Source organism: Fulmarus glacialis, unplaced genomic scaffold, assembly GCF_000690835.1.
Source record: "Fulmarus glacialis isolate BGI_N327 unplaced genomic scaffold, ASM69083v1 scaffold2106, whole genome shotgun sequence".
NCBI lineage: Eukaryota > Metazoa > Chordata > Aves > Procellariiformes > Procellariidae > Fulmarus > Fulmarus glacialis.
Window position 1 is genome coordinate 40,380 of NW_009218586.1, and position 27,343 is coordinate 67,722.

General features: G+C 36.1%; 1 protein-coding gene across 2 annotated transcripts in view; it reads left to right on the plus strand.

The window, feature by feature from the left end:
• DMXL1 (Dmx-like 1) overlaps positions 1-27,343 on the plus strand; it is a 71,765-nt gene that overhangs the window by 31,804 nt on the left and 12,618 nt on the right. The window contains exons 18-34 of one of the 2 annotated variants that reach the window (XM_009580069.1): positions 136-246; positions 1,512-1,681; positions 2,863-2,960; positions 3,661-3,826; positions 4,621-4,873; positions 6,460-7,544; positions 7,811-8,002; positions 9,864-9,940; positions 10,128-10,255; positions 12,017-12,265; positions 18,704-18,715; positions 20,547-20,713; positions 21,722-21,861; positions 22,208-22,293; positions 24,177-24,378; positions 25,688-25,805; positions 27,114-27,176. In XM_009580069.1, the coding sequence (XP_009578364.1) occupies positions 136-246; positions 1,512-1,681; positions 2,863-2,960; positions 3,661-3,826; positions 4,621-4,873; positions 6,460-7,544; positions 7,811-8,002; positions 9,864-9,940; positions 10,128-10,255; positions 12,017-12,265; positions 18,704-18,715; positions 20,547-20,713; positions 21,722-21,861; positions 22,208-22,293; positions 24,177-24,378; positions 25,688-25,805; positions 27,114-27,176 (3,317 nt within the window). The remainder of the gene's footprint in view (positions 1-135; positions 247-1,511; positions 1,682-2,862; positions 2,961-3,660; positions 3,827-4,620; positions 4,874-6,459; positions 7,545-7,810; positions 8,003-9,863; positions 9,941-10,127; positions 10,256-12,016; positions 12,266-18,703; positions 18,716-20,546; positions 20,714-21,721; positions 21,862-22,207; positions 22,294-24,176; positions 24,379-25,687; positions 25,806-27,113; positions 27,177-27,343) is intronic. The other variant, XM_009580070.1, reaches the window with a different exon arrangement.

Genomic DNA, 27,343 nt, shown 5'->3' on the forward strand with positions numbered 1-27,343 from the left:
TAAGCTATTATATTTATGAATTTAAAGCATTGTAAAGTATTGTAAAGTAATTTGTAAAGTATTTCTTCTGTTAAGACACCCAATAGCTACTTTCAGTAGCTTCTCTAAAGTGTGTATAAAAATACTTAATTCCAGGTGGAGAAACTCTTGATGAATGTGGTTTAAAATTTTTATTGGCTGTTCGGCTTCACACATTTCTGACAACTTCACTTCCTCCTGTACATAGAGCTCAACTGCTTCACCAAGGTAACTGATGTGTTTTCCTAGATCAGATGAATCTTAGTGACATAGCTGTACATATGATTGCTGTGCTGTTAACATGCCTCCACAGGATCAATGACTTATTTTGTTGGGTTTTTTTAAAAAAAAATCGTTCAATATGAATGTATGCTACAGCAGAAAATGTCTGTTTTATTTTACATAGAGGTCTTGGAAGTGAAGTGAATTTCCCCCCCCAAACCCCCGCTAAAAATTTTTTAGTTTTAATTTTTTTCTATTTCCCCAAAAGAACTGGCTTTTCTGTACTTCTAGTACAAAGTTGTTCCAATAATCTTCTGCAGGACTAATGGAGTAGAAAACAGAGTACGTATTTACTTAGTTTTTTAACACATATTTGAAAAAAATTCTTTTACAGTCTACTCAGACTTCAAATGTTTTTTCATATGCTTACTGCAATTATCCAATGAACTATGTCAAATAGTTTTCTTTGGTATAGTTTTAAGTAGTTCCAACCTGATACTGCAGATGACTGAATGAGATGGATTTGATTAGGCCTAATCAAATCTAAAGGACTGGCTGTGATTGCTTCTTTACCCTTTCATTAGTCATCATGACAGTTGATGACTCATGGCCTGTCACCCCTCAGCTGCATCAGAGATTGGAATTTGCCAAGACTGCCACAAGAGTATTGCTGAGTTAGGTCTCTGATGGAATACTTTTAGTTGAGATACTTCTGCTTCTGCTGAACTCAGAAATTGCTGAGAGTAAGAAGTGCCTCCAAGGAATCTGCAGAGGTGCAGTTGAGTGTGCCTCTGTGAAGAAGCATCTCCTGGCCCTCACTAGAGTTGCAATTATCCATAGCCAGCCATGCTGCTGCTTAGTAATTGCTATCTTCCTCATGTGATTTTTTTTTCTTCCAGTTTTCTTTTGTATCTCTATCCTTAACCCTGTTTCTACTGTGATTATCTGAAACTTTGCATTTTCTAATGCCAGTGAAAATAGTGAACCTACCTTTCAAAACTTTGAAAAGTTTAATCCATATATTTTGAGCTTCAGTCAGTAACTTTGTTCTCTGCAAACTTACGTAAAGAGTTTGCGGGTGAAAAATGTTTTTATCTGTATGAGCTTTCTTTAGTATTCTTAAATTTCTGTTGCCTCATTGGCAATGCACTTAGATCCAAAATAAAAAATTTGACCTTCTTCCCTTCTCCTTTTCCCACTTCCTTGACTTCAGATTCTGGATTATTTTATTAGTTAATATCTTTTTTTTTTTTTAATGGTTTACTATGTAGGCTTATCTACTAGTCATTTTGCCTGGGCGTTTCATTCAGTAGCGGAAGAAGAACTACTGAGCATGCTTCCTGCGGTGCAGAAAGGAGATCCAACATGGTCAGAACTCAGAGCTATGGGTATAGGATGGTGGGTTCGAAATATCCATAGCCTGCGGAAATGCATAGAAAAGGTAAATACAGCATTCTGAAACAAAATTACCAAACTTCTTTCAAACAGCTGTCCTGTGGTGCTTACCTTCTATTTATGTGGTTTTAAATTTTTAGATGTGTTCAGCGTTTCTGAATGTTTTGTGCTGTATTTTTTTGTACATATGGTTTTCTGTATGAATATGAACTTCTGTATTTAATGATTTTTTTTTTTGATACTTTAGGTTTCAGATTCCTAGTGTGAAGTACATTTTGGCCTTTTAAATATTGCATTTTGAAGGTGGCAGTGTACAGTGTTTATTGTGGATGCTCAAGATACAGATTGAGCATATAGTTGTTTTTTATAGCAAAATTAGGAAACAAGTGACGGAAAAAGGTTTTCCTTAGAAACCTGTCAGAACTAAGATACTGTACATCCGTCTTGCAAATTGCTACATTTCCATGATAACGAAACTTCCTATTGTTTTGTTTTGGCTTGTTTTTTGGGTTGGGGTTTTTTTTTTTTGAAATTGTAATTTAATCATCACAGATGCGACAGGAAGCCTAACCTCTTTATTACTTGTTTTAAGCTCTTGGAAAAGTCAAGTGTGTTGAGCTAGAAAATGACATGCACAAGATACTTTGACTACAAAGCACAAAGTGGTAAAATGCATGTCTCTACTTTTATTTTTCAACCTTCAGCAATTAATCATCACTTTATGAAACTTACCTGCCTTGCATTTAAAAAATTCCAAATATTCTGGGCCTGCATTTAAGGTTACCTTACATGGGTCTTGGACTATTCTTGCTGCCACTTACCCCTTTTTCCTTTCCAATCTCCAAAAGTAATCTCCTGTAAACAACTTTTCTCCTGTTGTGACTGGTCCCAGCTTGTTCTTCAGGTCTCCGCCTGTCCTTTGATTCCCAGAGCAACTAATAAATTAATTTTTTTATGATTTCAGGAACTGATTTCAGATGTAGGCATCCCCATTTGATCTGCCAAAAAGCTTCTAGAACTGGAAAAGCATTAGCTAAACGATATCAAACACGAACAAGGGGTTGAAGCTGTAGTATCTTCAGGCCTTGTTATGGCAGACTCATAATGAGAGGAGGGATCCTGTATTAAAGAGAACTTCCAAGCACTATGGGGCACGGCATACTAGAAACAACAGGAATCCCTTATTTAAATTTTGGTTGTTTTTTTGCTGTTGAACTGTCTTCACAGGTGGCTAAAGCAGCCTTTCAGCGAAACAATGATCCTCTTGACGCGGCCATTTTTTACCTTGCAATGAAAAAGAAGGCTGTGATCTGGGGATTATACAGGTAGGAGACATGCAATCTCTTATGTGGCGTTTCATACTGTCTGATACAATGTTGGGAAAAAAGTTGAATGTGATGGTAATCCAAAAGAAGCACAAATATTACCATTGAAAGCTGAGATTCGATTTCTAAATTAGTCACTAGATTGAAAGGGTAGTTTTTAAGCTTCTTGTATTTACTGAGGTAATTTAGTTGCTGTTTCTGGGGGTAGATGCTTCAAGTTTTAGTCTGAAATCTGCTGTAATTTCAATCACTGCTTAATTCTGATTTGCTTTTGAGGACTACCTGTGTAGTGTGTGGAATGACATGGCTATCTTTTAGAAAAATATTTGTTGCTATAAATTTTACCTTAAGTTCAGAGGACTGAATTCTGTCTTTCAAACTGGCATTTCATAATATAATGTTCAAAGTTGCAAACTTTTTGAAAAGTAGTTTGCATTGTCATTTACTCTTAAGAGCTCACCTGGGAAAAATGAGCTTTTCTGTATTTGTATCAGGCTAACTGAAAATACCATTAGTTTTTGTATTTACTAAAGTTTTTGTTATTTTAAAATATGAAGCCTCCTCTGCTCCCAGTGTGGTGAGAGCCTCTGCATTTCCTAATTAAAAGATCTGTGTAAAATTCTGCTGGCATCTGAGGAAATGAAGAGCCACAATGCATCTAGTAAAATACATATTTTTATCAATTATGTTCAATATGCAGGTCCCAAAAAGATACTAAAATGACACAGTTTTTTGGAAACAACTTTAATGAGGACAGATGGCGTAAAGCAGCATTAAAGAATGCTTTTTCTTTGCTTGGCAAACAGCGTTTTGAACATTCTGCAGCGTTTTTCTTGTTGGCAGGACACTTAAAGGATGCAGTGGAGGTAATAAAATAATGAACTTTTTTTCATATGTTCAAGACTGTTACATTGTCCGAAACTTACAAATATATTGAATGTGACTTTTTTTGCATTGGTATGATCCCTGAAGATTCTGGTTGGTTTGTGCTCTTTCTCTCCCTCCCCTAACCGCCTCCCCCCCAGTTAATGGCAAATACAAATCCTTGATCTTTACATTTTGATTCTGTTTTAGCTCTCATATTAGTGATACTAAAAAGTCCCATGGTTAATTTCTCCATAATAATAAGAGGCCTACCTACCATTAACTTGCTTCCAGATTGCCTGCCCTGTCATATATGAAGGCAACATAGTTTTCATTAGGAAGTTCCAGATCTGAAAATGAAGGCTGTTTGGCAGTGGTGTGGGTTGGCTCCTAGAATTCCTTCACAAAAAAAAATTATTTCCCGGGTCTGTTTGAATTGAAAAGTTGGGAGGCAATTCATCTCTTTGATAATGAAGGATTTGTTCTGTAAAGCTTCGTAACAAAAACATCCAGCTTGAAGAGGTGGCATGTGCACACTGGCAATGATTTATTGAAGCCAATTGATTTCAAAGATCTATTGTCATGTCAGACTTAAACTGAAGAAATTGCAAATCAGATCTTGCATATAATAGTTGGCCACAGCTATTATGCATAGTTCCTGCTAATTTTTTATGGAATTGATAGACCTACTTACCTCATTCTGAATAGATTCATGTCACTTCCTGTCTTGTGATCATTTTAACCAGAGGAGAAATTACAGTGTTTGGTCTTGTGAATATATTTATTTTTCAATTAGGTCTGCCTTGAAAAACTGAATGACATTCAATTGGCTCTTGTAATATCAAGACTTTATGAGTCAGAGTTTGAAGTATCTAGTACTTATAAATCTGTACTACAGAAGAGGATTTTGGGAAGTGTGTTTCCTGGAAAAGACAGCTCAGGAAATATGCACTGTGACCCTTTTCTGCGAAGTATGGCTTACTGGATTCTGGAAGATTATAGCAAGGCTCTTGACACTTTGATTAAACATTCTGTTGAAGATGAAGGAGGTAAGAATATGAGTATTTAACCTTTTACCTTTTAGGTTGGTTTTAACTATTTGTTCATTTAAGTTTCTTAAAGCACATTCTGAACAAGACCCGCTACTGCACAGTTGCTCACCGTTGCTAATAAGTAGCTTGCTGTATGTATGTGGTTTTTATATAGTAAATGTAGTGACTGTGTTGTTATTATCCTGCATCCCATGAATGGATACTTAATTTCTCCTTTAAGTATGTGAATATCAGGGTAATGAGAATAACCGTGCAGTGATGTAGCAGCTTAAAGATGAAGAGACAAATTAGTTAATTTGACTCCATCACAACCTAGGAAAAAATTTCTGATTGTACAGTTACATAGCAGAGTCTGGAAGGCAGGGTGTTTTGTAGCTTCTAGTCGTTGGGAAGAATGGTTGACCATGATGATAAACTGCCATAGGAAAGATTTTAATATTCATTATGGTGCCTGAAATAGCATGTAAGTCTCCTAAAGTGATTCTTTTCCCTCTTCACTTGCTAGCTTTATAGGCCTTCTAAGAATCAGTTGTATTATTTCCTAAAGTTAATGTTCACAAGGAAATTAAATGTTTCAAGTCCCTAGTAGTTAGCATGCTAGCTGGTTTTGGTCCTGGCTACTGAGAGAAACTTGATGTGGATAAATGAAGACTTGAATTCCCAGAGTTGTGTAATTCATCATAAAAACTGATTTCAGTAGAAGTTACAGGCCTCAGAATGACTTTGAGCAAAGTACTCAGTTGTTTCTGTCTTGGTCACATCCTCCTGTGTAAAATAATTTTTAAATGTTACTAATTCTTCTTTAATCAGTTCAGTGGCTTGTTTGTGGTGTTTTGCTTTATTTTCTTACTTAAAAGGTGCTCTTTCATGTACCTTTTCCTATTATCTGTAGTTAGTTGTGACATAACTCCTGATAGAGGGAACAGTAAGGGTATATCTCAGCTAACCCAGACTCTTTGAAAGCTGTGTGAATCGTCCTATGCTGATGCTCGTATCTTTTCAGGGTTTTTCATGATGTGGTTTTGGATATGAAAATAAAATGTGTAGGTGCTGCACTGCTGTATAGTTCATTTATTCGTATGTAATACTGATATCAGTATGTATAAATGTTATGGATTTCCAAGTTTTATTATAAATTGCTTTTCTGTTAAGAGGTGGACAAAAAATACTAATCTAAAATTTTAAAAAAGACTTTTTTAAAGTAAAAATCTGTAGTAAGATGTAACATCTCCATCATTAAATGACAATAAGACTTCAGAAGTCTAAACTGAACAGGAATGTGGTCTTGTTTGACTGCGGGAGAACTGGCCTGACTGCAAGGAAAAGAAATGGGAGCTGTTTTAATTAAAGGTCTTACCTGCTCTCCCACTCAAGCTTCTCTTTTTAGTAGTCATTAGGTTTGGCAATGTCCCCCCTCCCAAGATACTCAGTGATAAAAGTGCAAAGGAAGGTGAAAAGAGGGGTGCAATGAAGTAAACAATAGAGTGAATATTAAGACCTGATAGCCTTCTGATGAACTTAGATGGATTATTTCATACAGAATGGTTGATTTTCCTCATGATGCAATATCTTTTCAGATGAAGGAGATGGCTCATCGAGTTGTAACCCTGCAGTGTTTAACTTCTATAACTACTTAAGAACACATCCTCTCTTGTTGAGACGTCATTTTGGCTCTTCTGATACATCTTCCACACACATTTGCATAACAGTAGAAAATGGCCTAGCTGACAAAATCAACCTAGGTGAAAGACGGCTGTTTTTTACCACTGCATGTGCTCATCTAAAAGCTGGTTGTCCTATGTTGGCCTTAGAAGTGTTATCAAAGATGCCCAAAGTTGTCAAGAGGTCAAAGTCATTCTGTAGATCCCCTAGTTTAATGGATACTAGTAAAGATTTCTCACCATCTTCTCCAGTTAAAGAGTTGGAAACAAAAGACCAATCTTCCAGTGTTGATTGGTCACAGCCAGTATTGAATGGTTTACGTTCATCTTCAGATTGTTCATCAGGAAAACATTCAAGTTCAACTCTTTCCTTTGACTGGAGCCAGCCAAGTGTGGTATTCCAAGATGAACACTTGAAACTACAGTCAGACAGTGTTGAAAGTGATGAGAGTGAAGATTCTTCCCTGGTAATGAAAGAGCTAAAACCTTTGAAGAAAACTGAAAAATTATATGAAACAAGTTCTAGCTACACAGAATCTTTTAGTGTAGTTGATGACAAAGATATTCTAAGTCCATCAGAAGATATAATTTCAGCACAGCTGAAGTTCAGAGCATGTCTGAAAATTCTTACTGTAGAGCTTCGTACACTGTCCACTGGTTATGAGGTAGATGGTGGGAAGTTGAGGTATCAGCTCTATCAGTGGCTTGAAAGAGAAGTGGTAGCTCTTCAAAAGACCTGTGATTATAGTGTTGAAGTAGAAGAGATACAGTCAGGAATCAGCGTGATTCCAGAGGAAGCTACCTTACATGAAAACGCTGAAGACTTAGCTGACCAGCAAAAAAATACGCTACAGAAAGAAGACTTTCAGAAAAGACGTCAATGGCTTCTGAAATACCAGTCTCTCCTAAGAATGTTCCTTAGTTACTGTATACTTCATGGCTCTCATGGTGGAGGTTTGGCATCTGTCAGAATGGAATTAATTCTGCTATTGCAAGAATCTCAGCAGGTATGTGAGCGAGCTTAGTTTGTGTTTTCTTGGCTTCAGGTTTGTTGCAGATTTTTTTGAATGTGTTTCGTATTATTGTTGAAGTCTTCCTATTATAGCAGGCACCTGTTTTTATACAAAATGTAACACTGTTTTTAACATGTTATGTTTTCTGTAGGTATGGACTTTTTGTTGTTTAGAATCCCCTTCCCCTCTTTCAAAAGTTCTTCTGTGCCTTTAGGAAACTGTACTATCACTTTGTGTGTGTGTTTCTTGCTTGTTTTTAGGAGCAGTCAATACAGATACCTTCCAGCCCTCTACCAGAGCAAAGCTCCATACCTCTCCTATTTGCTTGCACAGCTAGTGCCAAAACAGTGGTGGCTAATCCACTGCTACATCTTGGTAACTTAACTCATGATATATTACATGCTATAATAAACCTTGATTCACCACCTCATCCAGATACTCAGAACAACAAGGTGTGTATTTTTTTTTATAGTTGTTTGGGTTTGTTGTTGTCATTATCCAGTTTGCTGAAGTCATGAATCTTTTTCTGACTGAAAGCATGAAAACTTTCTGATGTGCCTACCTGTGACAAGTAATAAAACTGAGGAACGTAAGTATTTTCTGTAGTATTTATCTTGGTGTCATGGTTTAACCCCAGCCAGCAACTGAGCGCCATACAGCCACTCGCTCACTCCCCCCACAATGGTTTGCGGGGGAGAGAATCAGAAGGGTAAAAGAGAGAAAACTCGTGGGTTGAGATAAAGACAGTTTAATAGGTAAAGCAAAAGCCGTGCATGCAAGCTAAGCAAAACAAGGAATTCCTTCACTACTTCCCATCGGCAGGCAGGTGTTCAGCCATCTCGAGGAAAGCAGGGCTCCATCGTGCGTAATGGTTACTTGGGAAGACAAAATACCATCACTCTGAACGTCCCCCCTTCCTTCTTGTTCACCCAGCCTTATGTGCTGAGCATGACGTCATATGATATGGAATAACCCATTGGCCAGCTGGGCCAGCCGTCCCGGCCATGCTCCCTCCCAGCGCTCCCCGTGCACCTGGCAGGGCACAGGAAGATGAAAAGTCCTTGACTAGCGTGAACATTACTTAGCAACAACTAAAACATCAGTGTGTTGTCAACATTATTCTCATACTACATCCAAAACACAGCACTATACCAGTTAATAGGAAGAAAATCAACTCCATCCCAGCTGAAACCAGGACACTTGGGCTAAAATAATGTCCACTGATTATTACTTATTGTTGAGATGCTGAGCATCTAGTTCAACAAGCTGAAGTAGATTGCCTTCTCTTGGGACTGGATATTTGTCCAAGATGGCATCTGTTATGGAAGACATGTTGTACTACACTATCAGTGTTACATTTGTCTTTTTGACAATATGATCATTACTTCTGTTATGTTAATGGTAAACTATGCATTTCAGTCCTAGACCTAAAATTAAGTTTTGAAGTATAAAAACTGATTGTCAGCAAAGTGCAGTAAACTCAGATTTTTTTTTTTGTAAAACAGTATATCTGTTTATACAGTAAAAAATAATTGTTTTTTTAAGTTATGTTTCTGTAAGATTTCTTCTGTATTTAACCTTGGACTGGAAAGCAAATTTAAAGTGTTAGGTTAAATCTTTCCTGAAGTTTTGTATGTGTCCCAAATCATGTTTACTTCTACTAGAGATTCCTACAGAACACTCAAGAGATTGCTCAGTTCCTAGTCTGTGCTTCGTTTCAGAGGGAACAGAAAAATAAGTATAATAACCTCTTTTTTTTAACTGAACCTTTTTGATCAGCAGATTCTCAAGCTCTTCACTTAAGTGTGTTTTGTGATACATTAAGAAAAGTATCAGCTATGATAAAAATAATGATCATTGTGATACTGCGTAAGTTGTGTGTATGTGTATCTGAGAGCTGCACAAGAATTGGTCAAAACTAAACTGCATTATACTTTTCATTCTGAAGCAAAGCCTTTGTATTCTGAGCCAGCATATTGCTACTGTCTTAGGGTATAATCACTTATGACTGTTGTATAATGGTTTAATATTTGCTGTTTCTTAGTTGAAAACATTGCAGCTAGAGCTGATCTGTGATTATGAGTTGGTGGGGTGAGTGGGTGCTTCTCTGTCCCGTTCACTGGAAAGTGAATTGATTTATCTGAAATGAATTCTGAAGAGAAGGTGGTTTTGTAAGTGTTTTTTGCCATAAATGCTTATACCTTCCATATTCAGTGCTTGTTCCACTGTTACAAATCTGTATGCATGAAAGGCAATGATACTAACCACTGTTCATCTTGGGTGTAATATGTTCAATAAAACTTTGTCTTACAGATATACGTAATGCATACCTTAGCAGCGTCACTCTCTGCTTGCATCTACCAGTGCCTTTGTGATGGCCACAGCTACAGGTAAATGTCTATGAAAAGTACTTTTTAGAGAACGATCAACACACTCTCTCACTGTAGTGATGGTATAATAGATAGTGTGCCAGAAGGCAGTGCTCATACCTGCCTACATCTAGGAAGGGCTATCACTTGAATAGTTTTAAACATAACTTTTTTTATAAATACGACATCCCACTTTTCTGTTTCACAGCTCATTTCAAGCAAATCAGTTCACTGGAACAGTGTATCAGACAGTGCTATTAACTCAGCGCCATTCTCTAAGAACAACAAGCTTAGAAGAAACAGTGACTCCCAATACATCACCTGCTCAGTGGCCAGGTATCTAGAGTTAATTTGTTTCTTTCCTTTTAAGGAAGACTTAATTGTCTGGATCCACTGTAAGAGCATGTAGCTATGCTCTGGACTTTCTAGTAGTATTTGTAACAGCTGTGTGGTAAAAATAAGATTTTATCTTCATTTTTCAACAGCTGTAAGCTAGTAATTATGGTTATTCACTAAGACAAGTTGATTTATATTGCTTTCTCTTGCTAAAAAATTTTAGGGGGGCTCTAGTAAAGGGCGAGTAAACAGAAAGTAGGGTGAAGTGTCCTGTGCTCTACTTGCTCCCCCTGCAGGCAACAGATCAATCTCACCGTTATTCTTCTTCCTTACTCTTGAAAAGGACTTGAAAAGGCTATCTTAGTTTTGTGCTCCGTCTCAGAATGGTTGTAGCTTATGTACAACTTTTGAACTATCTTGAAACTATTGACAATGAGAAGCTTATAATGAATTGTGTTTTGCTGTAGCTCTAAAACCCATGTAGGACTTCAGGTAATTCTTAACGTGTGCTGGGATCTATGCTAGTGAAGCTACACTGGTCACATTAGAGGGAGTGTAAGCTATGTAATATATGTCTGTACGAGCTTGAGTTTACACCACTAACTTTAATGTAAGCGTAACCAGGAAATATGCTTTCATATTACGGGATTTGCTTTTTCAATAAGAAAATTTCACATTAAAAAAATCTTTTGGAGAACCTTAAGCAGTCTTTGTGTTTGGTGCTATACGGTTTTTTCTTTTCCGCAAAACGTTCTGTCACTGAATCTACAGATTTTAGAGAGAAATCAGATTGTCATCTGTTTTCTCCTTATTTCATTAGTTGCAGAGTTAAATTTCTAATGAAAGAGACAAGGAATTGTTAGCGGTTGTGCTTACAGGTAACATCACCTTTAACTGATTTCTTTATTTTTTTTTTTAATAGCTTCACATGCTTTATGTGCAAATGCAAGAGTATGACACAAAGTAGAATTTTTGACCACTGCTATTTGTATTTTCTCTTAATGTGCACAAAGTGACACAGTTGGAGCCACATCTGAAACTCTTCACAACTTTTTGTGGGAGCATAAAAACACTACAAGATGTTTAGTACTTGGGTGAAAGAACACTTGTCAGACAATACATAGCGCAAGTTGATGTCCATGATTTTTGGTTGATTTTACCACTGTAGAGTGAGAATATAGCATTTGAGCTGAGTGTTATGCTATAAACCTAACTGGTGAAACAAGCACCACAGGGAAGTTGATGAGCAGATTAGTATTTTTATCTTAAGTATGAGATTTGGATGCTATGTATTGAATATTGTGTGAGGCACTGGATTAAAAGTAGAGAATAAAGAGCTAACCCTTTGCTGAAAGAATTGAGGAGCCAGAAAAGAGCTTGAGACATGGGGGAAAGAAAGATCCCTGTAAGTAACGTAACTAAATGTATCATAAAGTTTCAGTACCAGGGAGTTGAATTAAAGCTGCCAGTGTTTTATTGGGTCCTTTTTTGTGATTTTTTTTTTTGTCTTTATTCTTGAAAAGTTGCTATGTGTTTCTTTAACTGTTAGTTCAAAATACAAAGCTGAAAAGCTGTAATAAACTGTTAAAAATAAATAGCATGCCACTTTCTCCTGGAGTTGTCTATTTCCTCTAAAATTTAGAATTTTTCTACGCTAAAAGGTACTAAGTAACATAGGTTGCCAGTCAAAATACCCATGGTAATCCAGAATATGTTCACACATGCATATATGCTTTTTCTTTTTTTTATTTTAATAAACAGGAATAACAGCTCTAATACGTCTCTTGAATTCTGCTGGTGAGGAAGCCCAGCCAGGTCTCACAGTTTTACTTTGTGAAATTCTAACTGCAGTCTATCTGAGTCTGTTCATCCATGGCCTAGCAACACATTCTAGCAATGAGTTATATAGAATTATGGCTCATCCACTCAACGACAAAGTGTGGTCTGCTGTTTTTGGAGGAGGAGCTCATACACCCAGCAGAGGACAACTGCAATTAAAGACAAAAACTGGTTAGTTCTAGTGTTTTACTTATATTTGTCTTCTGGCTTTTTTAAGAAGATTATGTGACTGCTGAAAGCTTAAGAGTAACTGCTTTAAATAGTTTGTTTTCAGTGAGAATTCAGTATGTTTTTAGATCTGCAAAGAAAAACAAGGATCTAAAGTTATTTGCATAGATACTGTGTAGAAGAGAGTAGGAAGCAGAAGTCAATGTCATTGAAATAAAGTTTCCAAGTAGCACAACTGCTGTAATGTGAGCGGGTTAAATTCATCTTAAAGAGAAAATTTTCAGTACTGTTACAGCCTAGTTTTTAATGTTCGTTTTAAAGCTTTCCAGTTCTCTCATAACAGGAATATATTCCCATTTTACAAATACAGTATGTTTTCTCTCTTTGGCAGGTAGGCACTTCCCAATGCCTAGCCCGCATCAGGTAGTAGTGTTCTCCATGGAATGCGTGGGGTTTTCCAAATCCCTTACCGCCTTCAGTACTCATAGTCCTACCAAATCTTCAGGCAAGATACTAGATTTAGTACTAGGCCTCTACATGCAGTTTGCTATGTGTGATTTTTTTTGCATATGTAGAAAGACAGAAAAACTTCTGTTTGCAAGCCATGATATCAAAATTTAAAGCGAAGTTTTGCAATTAAAGCAGGAATTGAATTGGGCCTTTTTAAAAAAGAAAATTGTCAGTGCTGTTGTATTCTTACTACACTTCATTTGAAATAAATGTTAAATATAAAATGACTTTGACCATGGTTTGAAAGGATCAGAAGTGTTTCATATCTTTGTTGGAGAGCTGCTTGTTTTGCTTTTTGAATATAAGCATTATTATGCATGTGGATTTCTAAGTGTTCTTTCTAGACGTTACAAAGAAAAGGCATCTTGTTGATACTCAATTTTGATAGTCTGAGAACCCCTTAGGAAAGCAAACAAGCTTCAAGATTTAAATTCAGATGATTATAAATTATCCTGAGGTTCAGAATGAATTCTGTAATGCTTTTCTTTTTGGTACAGATTTGTGCTTTGTAATTTAGTTAGACTTCTATAAAAACAATTTTGTAAAGATAAATTTATTTAAACTATGGTGACTTTGTACACCACATCTGAATATATATATAAAAAAAACTTAATAATTTTTATTATTATATTGTTATTGATATTAGATGTATGTTACATATAAAAATGTCTTACCTTGCATTTAAGGAAAACTGAAAGTGTAGTCTTTAAATACAGACTTTGTCAGACATTTTAAAAAGTATTTTCAGAGTAGTGGTCTGATCAAAAGTGAGTTCTTATTCTAGATGTGATCAGTTTTGTCTGTGGTATTGAATAAATATTTCTCATTATCATTTTGTTAAGGTGAATGTATCTGCCATATCAGAATTGTTGGAAGGCATAACTGGCCTTTGTTGGCAATTCTAAGTTTCCTAGGTGTTGGTATCTGTATACTGAGTGTCAATGCTGCTGCTACTACTGTTTTAAAATGATAATTGTTTTTACATAGAAATGTATTCTGAAGTGTATACTAAATGCCTGTCTACTGCATGTTTTTCTTAAAAATGAATGCTGGCTGTCTGATTGCAGAATTAGTAAAACTATTGCTGGTAGAATCAAGAAGCTGAAACTGAAAATTTAAGGCAAGATGGAACCTTTTTAAGTACTAATTTGTAGGGATAATCAAAACACTGGAAAAGGGCCTAGAGGGGTTGTGGAGTCTCCGTCTTTGGAGTTATTCAAAACTTGAACAAACTAGGCCATCACCTAAGTCAGCCCTGTTCTGAACAAGGGGTTGGACCAGGTCCCTTTCAACCTATGTAATTCTAGGATTCTGTAGGTCTAATACTTGTTTTTAATGTGTGTTTATCTAGAGCAAATTTGAGGGAAAGAATTTTGGAGAAACATCTTTCTCTGTCACTTTAAATTTTAAAAAAAAAAAAAAAAAGGAAAAAAATAGACCTGCAGTGAAGCAGAGGAGTCAGATTAAAATCCGCTGTATTTTTGTGCCTTTACTGTCATCTCTTACTTTTTCTTCTGACACCCAGAAACAAACACTGAGAAGTGACTGGAATAAGCATTGGCACATTCTTCCATAATATGATTTAGACTTTGTATAGCTTCCCATTTTGTTATGCATAACTAGACTTTTTTCTCAAGTTTATGTTTAGATTTTTGTGAAATGTTTTCACTCTCAAATGGAGATCAAAAGCCAAAAATTCTTAACACTAAAAATTCCAATATAATAACACTATATGTCCTGCATGTCTTCTCCTCCTTGCCCCCTTCTCCCCCGCCCCCTCCCATCCCCCCAATCCTTTAGCACTTTATCTGAATGTGGATGTTGATCTCCAAGTTTCAAACTTGTTTTAAGAGCTGATAGTACTATGAACAGTGCTGGCCAGTAAAGTTACGTGACTTCACTTTCTGCTCTTTGCTTTAGTTGACTTGAGCATATAATAGCTTTGGATATAAAATTTCTCTTAAATAAATGTGATCTTTCTTTAAGACACAAACTAAAAAACAGGAACCAAAAAATAGTTCCTGGTAGTCTTGTAAAATCCTGACCTCTGTTAGGAATTAGTTTGTATGAAAAACTATTGTTTTATCGCCTCTTTCACAGTAAAGATCAGACAAAGCATAGCAGTTTGAATACTTTTTAGAGCTGCCTGACATGTTATGCTTTCTAGCCATGTTTCTTGTTTTTGCAGTTGCAGGAAATGATTTTGACAAACTGGGTTAGCATTTGGGAATTTACATAATGTCTTAACATTGTGAATGTATTTTGTTTTCAAAGAGGCAATTACCATCTGAAAAATAACCCTATTGTTGAATATAGTAGATCTCTTCAGAATCATATTTACCATATAGTTTGTCTTCAAAACTGCGTCAGAAAAATGTTTTGTAACTTAAGTCTACATAGAGATGGCAAGTTCTTTATAATCCAGAGGGTTCTTAATGAAAAACTTGAATTTTGCTTTAACAGTTAGAAATCCATAATTTCATTTCATATATTCAATTATTCTATTCTACAGTAAATTAAATGCAAAACTACTTCCAAAACTTGAGTATTTTACAAGTACACTTTATAGACTTAAAGTTGTCTTTTTGGGTTTCAGATGTAGAAAATCAGAAATCTAATAATGCTTGACTATTAAGTTATTTTTCGCCGCTGATTGTCCTAGCTTTCCAAGCAATTAAAAAAGTTTAACACAAATATTATTTCTGACTACTGTCATAGTTGTACTTTGGTAGGGAGAAGTTATAAATCATCAGCTTTTACTGTGATGAGTTTTGCCTAACATGGCAGAGGTTTTGAGAAACGGATGCCTTGAGAATGAGGATGTGCACATAAAATTTATCCATAGGATGTGCAGTCCTGTTGTCAGTCTTATGGATGTATTTCTCTTGTTAGATCGTCTGAAATAATTTGTAGCTTTTGCTTGCTCTCCACAAACCATTATTCGTGACCTCCTAGAAAACATACTGCCATTATAGATTTTGTAAATGTCTGGCTTAGAGTAACAGAGCATCTGAGCAGAAGATGAATTTGGTGTTTGGCCAAGTTTTGCTTAGGCAATTGTAAAGAAAAACCAAACCCTTAGAACTCTTGCATTTATGTTCTTGCTGTACCTACTGTGAGGTAGGTTTCATCCAGAATCTAAAACAAAACAGCAACAACAAAAACTGAACTTGCATTAGTAGTGCTTCGGACTAGAAACTTTCTGCTTCGGACTAGATTAGCAGTGCTATGTATCTGCTACTAAATTTCACCAGCAAATCAAAAACAACAGTAAAAAGTCTTTATTTTTAGACTTTATCTCCAGGAATGGCTTAATCTCAGAATAGATAAAAGGATACAGATTCCTCAAGTTTTAAAGCTTCCAGATTCTGTAAGGATGTACAACAGCCATACCAAACTGCTCCTTTTTAATGCAGAATTCCCTGCGATATTGTTAGTAATGGAAACTTTGACGTCAATGTGAGAATAATTGCCTTGTATTACAGCTCCGAATTAGAGAGACTGCAGTGTTGGGCTTGTTTTCTTGCAGTGCTTTGGAGTACTGAGTACTTCATTACTTGTGTGGACTTTCTATTCTATATTAAAGTCTGTGTCTTCTCACTATTACTGTCTTATTCTTGGTTAAGTCAACCATTAAAACAGATCAGAAGTTTGACTTGAAGTGTTTGCACTGTGAGTGATGGAGTTATTTTGGCTTAGTAGAAGAAGCCTTAGATGGTCTGAATAGGATGTCAACGAAGTTTGTGTATGCCACCAAGTATTTCATTGTACTTACCTGATTTTTTGAGAGGTTTCCATTCACCATTTATTGAAATGCCTACAATGTATATAATGTCTTCAGAAACATCTGAGAGCTTAATGTAGACTTGCTTTGAGCTTTTCAGTGAATCACTACTCATTAAACGGTACATAAATACCACAAAGCATCCAAAGTCTTGTGTGCATATAGTAATCAAACTGCAGCTTATGGAACTTAATTGCAATTGCTACTGTTGAGTGCTAATTCATTAAATTTATCATTTTGGCCACATGGGCTATTGCCTGTGAGTAAATGGAATATCATGTTGAAAACTTCAGGATTTGTAAGCTTGCAAAATGCAAATTCTTTTCAGGTTTGAAGTTGAAATGTCCAGCAGTGTAGATTTTCACAAGGCTGCTGTTCTAGTTGGCTTTCATAGCTTCCTCAAGAATTACAGAAATCTGTGCAGAGCTTTACACTTACTGAAATGATTCAAGGTGTGATTCAAAATCTGTATTTCTTGTCATGTATCTGTCATTCAGCTCTGTTCTGGGTATCAGCAGTTCTGATATTTGTTGATGCCTGCAATCAAGGGTGATGCTTTTGTAAGAGGAGGACTTCATAATTTTACATCTCTTAATGAAGACTTGCATTTTTCATAGGGTGTTGGGGTGTTGATGCTTCATGCCTGCATAGTAACTCTGACTTGAATTTTAGTTTTTTGGGAAATTGAAAGAGATCTGCCTTTTAGCTCTTCCTGGGAAGGTGGAAGGGAGGTGACATGGGCAGCAAGTCTTTTGAATATCATTGCATGTGTTAGATCTTGGCAGAAATAGAAGCATTTTCTTTGTCTGAAATATTACAATATTCTTGTAGTATTTCAAATAACATAAATTTTGTGTTTGTCTTATGAGTAAAATGGGAGCAAAGATAAATGTTTTAAATGCAAAAAACCCTCGTAACTAGAAATGTGAGAAATTTCAAGTGAATATAACTGGTGATCTGAAGTCCTAAATGACAAAGATTTTTAATGAATTTGTTAATTTATTTAAAGATTTTTAGAATGCAGAAAAAGAAATTGGCATTAGTAGTATGTATTTCAAACCACTTAGATGCTTATACTTTCATTTGCCTTAAATATTGATTTTTTTTCCAATGGCTAACCTTCAATATTCTTAAAAAATACAAAGGATGATCCAACAGAATGGAAAAAAAGTACTGTTTTAAAGTAAAGCATTTGCTTTTTCAATTCTGCTTAGAAAAACAACCTGCAAGCGTATACTTGCTTATTTCTATATCATGCAATACTTGCACCTTATTTTATGCCTAGTGAACTACTTTTTTTTTTTTAAGCTACTGCTAAAAATTCATATAGTAACGCATGTGCATGCTCTTTCTTAGCTGATGAGCTTTAAATAATGAAATGAAAATGCATTGTAATGCAGCTGTTATATTTACGACTTTTAGTACAGGTAAGTGGATTTCAAATATCATCTCTAACAGGGGAAAAAAGCCCATGATGATACTGTATAGTAGTGCAACACAGACTGTTAAAATATCCCAGTTTCAAGACGAAAGATAGGATGCTGCCTTCAGCTTTTATTAGATTCTATATATAAATTATTTTATAGTTAAGCTGCTTGTAACGGTCATGGTCATCTTCATATGTGGTCAAAAATATTTTTGAAAATCCTTGAAAAAAGGTGGGTTTTTCTGGTCCAAAAATGACCAGAAATTATGAAAAAATCCATCAGCCACTGTGAATCCAGAGAATTTGCCCTTTTGGTGGGGAGGGGGAGAATCATAGTTGTGATACATAAAAAAACCAAAAGTGTTTAAAATCAACTTATTTTACCTCCCTCAGGGTTTACTCAGGTTGGCTCAGTTTGTGATATGAGCATGTGGAATATAATTGTTCTTAAATGAGCGCTGTTTTTCTTTTGTCCAGAGTGTTAGACCTTCTGTTTTCAAGTTACTGGAGTACCCATAAAAGTTTTGAAGGAAATAGTCTTTCAAGCATCTATCAAGACTCAAAAGTCCTGTGGATAAAACACGTAAACAAAAAAAATAAGGGTATAGGAAATACTTCTTTGTAGTAGTTCACTTCAGGCACACGTAGGGATGCTGGCTCTTTTTGTGCCATCCCTAGCATTATTAACAGGAGAAAGTAATTTCAGAAGCTTCAGTGGAAGTTAGTTTTGTGGGTCCTTGGTAGCAGAAGGGAATAAGGAAAGTTAAAACAATAAAGCACACATTTGTGTTTGTGATGTTCATATTAGTTCATCTTGCAACCAGTCTGGCCCAACATGTTGGTGCTTGAACTCAGTGATAGGGATATCTGATCTCCTGTCTTTTAGCCTGCAGATTCGCTTTCTTGGAGCGTATTTATTACTGCTACCTCAGCCAAAGGCTCAAATCAGAAGGCAACCCATATTCCCCATTACTTAGGAGGTGTTTAGATGAGATCTTTTATGACTAGCTGCCTGGTCTCATTATTGCTCTATGCAAAACAAAACCCCCCACTTAAACAAGAAATGTCCAAAAAGTTTTTCTATACCCTTCTTCCCCAACTGCTTTTTTTTGCACTTAAAAAAAAAAGTAGTGGGGTGGAATTTAAGTGTGTTCTGCAATTCTTTTGGGTGATGTCATAGTTTTCAAACCTTAACTGGAAAAGGGAGATTTTTGTAATGCTTAAGAAAAAAGTAGATATTCACTACTTGGTTAAATAGGTAATGAAAGTTTTGGGGACTTCAAAAGGCAGTTCAAAAAATTGACTCCCATTTTATCTTAATGTTTTAGCTTTCTTTGTTTTACCTAAATCTTGAAACTATTCAATTATTTCACTATAGAAACTAATCTACATGCATTACATGTATCTACTTGAAAATAAAAACCAAATTTTACAATCAAGTAGGAAATGGATTCAAATCAATTTTGTCTGTAATGGAAGATGAATGAAGGCCACCATGTTGTATCAAATCTCCAAATACGATTCCCTTTCTCCCTTGTCCCTTTCACTTCAGAAGTGTTCTGGAGAGCCAGAACACTAACTTACTGCTCAGGAACAGTGACAATCAGTATTCCTCCTCTACTAACAGAAAGGATGTATTGGAATACAATTCACCTACCAAGAACCGGAATGATTTCAGGTTATCAGATGGTTATGTGAGCCTCTTTTTAAGTAAACCATTACTTTTTCCATATTTGTGAAGTTGATACTTCTCAATTAACAAGAAAATAAGGGATCTGAAATGAAGCTTGCTTGTTCATTCATTTGTGATATAACTGCATTAAGATGTTTCTGATAGCTTGGATAAGCTGTTTCCCTGAATACTGTAATCACCAAGAATGTAATTCAAATAAATCTCTTGTAGACACTTCCTATTCTGAAAAAAGACAATATTGGGGGAAGTGAGGGAACCCCTCAACTCGTGGGACTTAGAGTATTATTACAAATAATTAGTCTTTCCCTGTTTGATAAGGTATATATTGGATTTATTAGTTAAAATGGGATCTTTCATATTTGCTGGAGAAATATATTGTCAGGACATATGGATTCATCAGAATTGTACCATTTATAAAAAAGTACAGACCTCCTCTGGAAGGAGACACGGAGTTAAAACTTGGAGTAGGAATGGCAAGCTTAGATATTTGCACTATATTTTCTGAAAAACAAGACTCTTGGCTTGTCTTAAAAAACAGGTTAATCAGTATTTAGGAGTGCTTATTAAAGTAATTTAGTTTTGCAGTATTGTTGCTTGAGCAACAATATTTGTCATCTTTGTTATAGGAAGAAAGCAGTTATGGGTGTATTTGTGCTGGGAGTTTTCCCCTTCTGGAATTCTAGTTATGCATTAGTTTTGCGTATTTGAGGATTAACATTCTCTATGCTTATTTGCTACAGAAATATTAAGATAAAATTCTGCAAACTTGTAATGAGGAAGATTTTTACTTTCTGTTATAAATCCGTTTATTAGAAGCAATAGGGAGGTGGAGCAGACAATTTACAGCAACATACTGTATTTTCTTCCTCAGTAGATGATGGAGAGAAGCAGCAAAAACGTTACAGGCTTTCATCAAAAACCTCTCCAAAAGAGAGTTCTCAGTCACCTGCATTGCCATTGGTAGACCAAGAATCTCCATCTTACAAAGAAAGATTTATTCCTCCTGAGCTTAGCATCTGGGATTATTTCATTGCAAAGGTAATTTTTTGCTATTATGACAGTTAAATATCTTCTACTACTTCTGGAATGGTAATTTTTTTCTTATTAGTCTTTATTCTAGGTATCAATTCAGATGTGTGGTAGAAGCTGCCTGTTTTTATTACTCATATTTAGCTTTTTCTAAAACACTGCCTATAGATATTTTTGAAACACCTTTCTTAAAAACTGTTGTTATGAAATTAATTTGTTTTCAGATAATGGTATGCACAAAACATGTTGCCCTTTATAGCTGGAGAGTACAAATGTATAAGTAGTTATGGATCAGCTGTTTAGATTAACAAGGAGATGTGAGAAGCTTTTTATCATCTGTTTGAAATGGGTGAAATGAACGTGTATACTTACTAAAAATCAAATTACGTTGCTTTCTGTCAAGTCTGCTGTGGCAGATCTTTCTTTGTAGAAAGTTACATAATTGTATGGAGTTGTATGGCACATTTCTATATCAAATATTAACCATATCAGCAAAATAAATATGTAGGCAGTGTTTTAGGAGCAAGGACAAAAAAGAAGTTGTAAATACTGAATAACACAGGGGTACTGGTGGTGGGCTTATCATAAATGTTGAACTCTGTAGGCAGGGGATAGGATTTTCTTGTTCTTTAGTCCTCTGAGCCTTTGGAAGAATTAGAGAGCAAATACACTGGTGGTTTTGGCTTTTCTCTAACAAGCTTGTGTGGCCTACATGTAGTTTGATACATTTGACATGAAAGTAAAGCAAAAAAAGAATTGGAAAACTGTTAGTATTTTCATTTTCAGCATTAGAATTTTGAGTAATGTAAGAATAGTTAATCTGTTAAAGTATGCAATGCTCATTCACAGTTACCCTTTTTATGAGGTACAAACTCCAAATGTTACTAAATTGAGTAAGATGATATGCCTGCTTTTTTATAAAAAGCATTAGATATTGTAATGATGTATTTTTTAAAAGATAATTTAAAACTAGATGTTGGCTAGAGGACACTCAAGGAACACTGTTTAAATTTTTAGCCTTTTCTTCCATCGCAAAGTAGAGTTGAATATGATTCAGAAGAGAGTCAGGAAAGTGGCGAGGATGATGAAGATACTGATGGAGATGTGTTTGCATCAAATTCACGTAACCAAGAGCATTCTAATTCAAATTCATACAGGTAAGTAACTCTTCAGAATACAAGATCTTCTGCTGTGGCTAGACTTGCATTTCTGGCCTTCGAAGATAATACACCAGTTACTTGATATTTCATGTCAGTGTATTATCTAGACTTAGTAGTTAATTTCTCACAATGATTATTTTACTCATTCTTATTAATATACGATATAGTGACTTTTGAATTCATAGTATCTATAACATTCTAAAATACTGTTTGTAGTTATCAGCGGTTTATAATGAGGATTTAAAACTCTAGATTAAAACTCTAGGTTTAAATCCTAATTGTGAATAAGTGAGAAAAATTTATTTTCCTATTAGTAAATGACTTACTAGTGCTTTCTTGTTAGTTGGTCACTGATGAGATTGGCAATGGTTCAGCTGGTACTTCACAATTTGAAGATTTTCTACCCTTTGGCTGGACATGATCTTTCAGGTAATAAGCAGTGGAGTTGTCTTTTCATACTTAATAACCACACTTAAAACCAGTAATGTGTTGAATAATATATATGTTGTAGTTCAAGAGTTCTTAATTTTTCCGTGATCTGAGAATAGTTGTCCTGATACTGTTTATCATAGAGGTATATTTATGAAATAACATGGTGGGTGGATAAGACGAGTGGGTGAGAAGAAAGGCTCAGTACTTAGCAGAAGACTCTGCATACTTAGTTTTTTCTTTGCCTCTAGTCATACAAGAATGTTTACAATATTTATTTCTTGGTGGAAACCATATGGTTTTTTGTAATTCAAGTTACATCAGTGCTAGTCCTTGTTTCATGGAATCATAGCATTACGGAATGGTTTGGGTTGGAAGGGACCTTTCAAGATGATCTAGTCCAGCCTCCCCCTGTCGGGGGCAGGGACATCTTTCCCCAGATCGTGTTGCTCAAAGCCCCATCCAACCTGACCTTGAATACTTCCAGGGGTGGGGCATCTACAGCTGTTCTGGCTTCCAGTGTCTCACCATCCTCATCATAAAAAATTTCTTCCTTATATCTAATCTAAATCTACTCTTCTTTAGTTTAAAACCATTACTCGTTGTCCTATCACTACAGGCCTTGGTAAAAAGTCTTTCTCCATCTTTCTTGTAAGCCCCCTTTAAGTATTGAAGAGCTGCAATAAGGTCTCCCCAGAGCTCCTCTTCTCTAGGCTGAACAACCCCAACTCTCACAGCCTTTCTTCATAGGAGAGGTGTTCCAGCCCTCTGATCATTTTCGTGGCCCTCCTCTGGATCCATGCCAACAGGTCGATGTCTTTCTTTACTGGGGGCCCCAGAGCTGGATGGAGTACTCCAGGTGGGGTCTCATAAGAATGAATTAGAGGGTGAGAACCTTCCTTGCCCTGCTGGACACCGTTCTTTTTATGCAGCCCAGGATGCGATTGGCTTCCTGGGCTGCAAGCACACACTGCTGGCTCATGTCCAATTTTTCATTCACCAGTATCCTCAAGTCCTTCTCGGCAGGGCTGCTCTTGATCCATTCGTCACTTGGTCTGTATTAATACTGGTGATTGCCCTGACCCAGGTGCAGGACCTTGCACTTGGCCTTATTGAACTTCATGACATTTGCATGGGCCCCCTCCTCAAGCCTGTCAAGGTCCCTCTGGATGGCATCCCTTCCCTCTAGCAAATCAGCTGCACCATTAGCTTGGTGTTATCTGCAAACTTGCTGAGGGTGCACTCACTACCACTGTCTATGTCATTATCAAAGATATTGAACAGCACCAAGATCCCAGTATGCACCCCTGAGGTGCACCACTTGTTACTGATCTCCATTTGGACATTGAGCTGTTGACTGCAACTCTTTGGATGCAGTCGTTCAGCCAATTCCTTATCCGTGAAATAGTCCATCCATCAAATCCATATTGCTCTAATTTAGAGGTAAGGATGTTGTGTGGGACTGTGTCAAAGGCCTTACAGAAGTCAAAAGTAGAGGACATCAGTTGCTCTTCCCTTGCCCACCAGTGCAGTCAGTCCATTATAGGATGCCACCAGATTAGTCAGGCACAATTTGCCCTTTGTGAAGCCATGTTGGCTTTCTCTCATCAGCTGCCTGTCATCCATATTCCTTGACATAGCTTCCAGGAGGATCTGTTCCAGGATATTTAATTTCTGTCAGCGCTGAAGTCTGTTCCTGTATTTAGCAATCATAGCACAAAGCAGTTCGTCTTTTTATACTTCCAAATATCAAGTTGAAGTTTGAAAGAAGCTTACTTCTGGAGATACTTGAAATACAGTTCAGCCTTCAGCTGTGGAATTATCTTTGTTGAGGTTATAATAGAGAAGGAAGGTTTTTTATCATCATATACTTGTCTTTCTAGAGCTTCCAGTTAGCTCCCCAATATGCCATGCAGTTTTGAAAACACTACAGCGTTGGGAACAAGTTCTTCTCCGACGTCTTGAGCTATATGGGGGTCCACCTCCACATTATATTTCAGTTCATGCTTCTGAAGATGCCCTAGCTGCTGGTCCTGCATTGCTTCGCCATAAAACTTTACTTGAGCCTGCAAACACTCCATTCAGGTGATTCTAATTTCTATAAACACTGACTGTAATGTCTTTGATATACATGAAGCATTATGTTGTTAGTGCATGTGATAGACCATAACTTCGATAACTATATAATGCCAGTTTCTAGATTTGCTCTAATTAATTGTGAAATTGTGGGTACACATCAGAATTCATGCATCTCTGGTCCAAAGCAAGATCAGGAAAAACAATCAAAAGTTTCTAATTTTTTTTGAGTTCTTTTGTTGAAACTTAACACACTGATTTTGAGTGTCTCTGTGGAAAAATTATTGTTGACCATAAAATAAAAAATAACAAATTTGCCCTGAGAGATAATTAAGGATGAGTGACAATGAATTAAATAATTGCCCCACCTTTGGAGGGAATAAAATTACGTTCTTATCAGTATCTTTTCCTAAAATCAGAGAAGAAATATTTACTATTTATAATATTTCAACAGTTGTGACTCCACAAAATTGCATATTCAGCCAGAAAAGTGTGCTCAATTTCTAAAATTATCACTTTTTAAATATATTTCTGCCTTTTTAATCTTACTATCACCTGTGGTTGCAGAATCACAGAAAGTCTGTCTTTTTGTCATAAAATACCTCACAATTGTCACACTTAGTTTTAGTAACTTGAGTTGATTAAAAAGGAACAGCTGAACATGTATCTGCTGCCTGGCATTATTTTTAAATTATGATTTAAAGCGATTCCGCATTTGATGGGTTTTGCTCTGCCATAAGCAGCTAGGTTTGTATTTACAAGTTTTGTGTGAGTGTACAGTTTCTAGGGATAAGCATAAACATTTGAAGTCTGATCTGATTCTACGATCCTTCCAGTTTTGTTACTGGTTGGTTCATGGTTGGTTCATGTTTGGTTCCTGGTTGTTTCAGAGATGTTACGCAGCTGGTGATGTGTTCCTAGCAGGAAGTGTTAGTCATTCATTGTCCACGTGATAGAAGCAGTCATTAGCAATAAACAGAAATGACCCATGTTGTAAAGAATGAAGTGGTGTAATAAATAATCTGTATGCTGACCTTATTGTTGTGTAATCTCTTAAAGAGATTTTTCTCACTTTTCCCAACAGAGGAAGTGAAAATATTACATGTTCTTTTTCTTCTTTTTTTTGCACCTCCTCTCACATGTAGGTTTGTCAGGGAGATGGCATCAGAATGCTTCTGAATAGGTCTTGTACAGTGTTTAGAGAGCTGTAGTCTTGCTTCAGCATTTCTTCTGACTATAGTTTGATTAGAATATAAGGTATTGCGGTCTCTTTAAGTATAAGCATGATGTAAATACTTATTTTAACTTTGTTCTGTAGATCTAACAGTCATGTTGCACTATCTGTGAAGAGGCTCTGGCAGTACTTGGTTAAACAGGAAGAAGTCCAAGAAACCTTTATTAGAAATATTTTTACAAAGAAGCGATGCCTAAACGAGGTTGGTGTGGTATATAAAATGCATAAAATGTTGCAGGTCAATCTATGAGCTTTTACTTAAGTTATTTGGCTGGCTTGTTTACTTTCTAGAGCATGAGTGGATAATATACTTGGCTATGACTCTACATCTACGGTATTTCATATTAAAAAGCTTTGTCCATTGTTTTATTGAAAGCAAAAATAATCAGTCTTTGACTGTAGACTGACACCTAACACCACTTAGCTACAGTCAGCCTCTTTGTTAAGCCCAGTATAAAAGCTGCCTCAAAAGAATGACAGACTTTAAAATTTCAGAGATGAAAAACAGTAACCTAATCAGATTCCAAAAGTTCCAAAAGTTTGAGTTTGTCCCTACCGTAGTCATCCTGGGTTTATCCACTGGTTTGTGTCATGTTATGATTCAATTTTAATAAGAAAAATGGTCATATGACAGTTAATATTTCCGTCCCTGATAACTTGTCCCAGTGTCTAGCTGGATTCCAGGTTCCAGATGCAGTTAAATGGTTGTGGTTCTGTAATGGAGTTTTGGGGGTTTTCCTCCCTCTTTAGTTGCTCCTTTTCTTTCTTACTTACTCTTACTCCCAATAATTTGAAAGAATCACTTGTATTATAGAAAAACTATGGAGTAGCAGAAACATAGGAGAAAGAAGCAGATTTGAACAAATTGAACATGCAGGAGAAAGAGTATTCATGACTAGTAAAGCCATGGCAGCAGAGAGTTCTGTATGAGCTAATCTTTGTCCTGTCACAACTAGAATGTTAGCTTGTTTGAGTATTTGTGGCTAATTGTGTTCACTAAAGACTGCAGTTAAAAGCAAAATTGTTCCTTTTGTCTTGTCCTTTGAAGATGCACCATTTCTGATCACATCTTACGTTAATGCAGCCATGTTGCTATGCTCTATGAAAAGGTATTTTGGAATATTTTAGGTGTGCTTTATATGTTTCCAAATAGGATCATTGACAGCCTTACACAGCATACGTGTGTTGGCTTTATTTTGTATCCTCTTGTTACTGATAAAATGCCAGTGGACATTGCCTATTTTCCAAGAAATTTGACTTTTGAGATGGACAAGATGCTGTTACAGTACAGAGTAGGTAAATCAGTGTCTTCTGTACGGAATATAGAGTTTAGAATTTGATAATTACTGTTACTACATAAAATAGATATGTCTGTGTGTGCAAACATGCTATTGTGTTTCAATTGTTCTGTGTTGGGGTAAACAACAAGGAATTAAGGATTTCCTTGATACCTTGCGTGTTATGTCTTATCTTTATTCATTGTTCTGTGGTTGTTCTTTCCTTGATGAAGTCATTAGAGGAGCACAATGAAACCATGAAAAACTCTGTGGTGGAGGAGCCCATCGTCAATAAGGTACACAGTAGTAATGCTCAAATTAATTAGAACTTACATCATTATGAAATATTTCCTTTTTGAAATGGTGCTGATCTCCCTTAAAAAAAATCTCTGCTGACATAGCAAATAAACTTAAAAATTCAGTTTTGAAAGAGATTGAGTTAAGCTGGTCTTGAGTTAGAGCC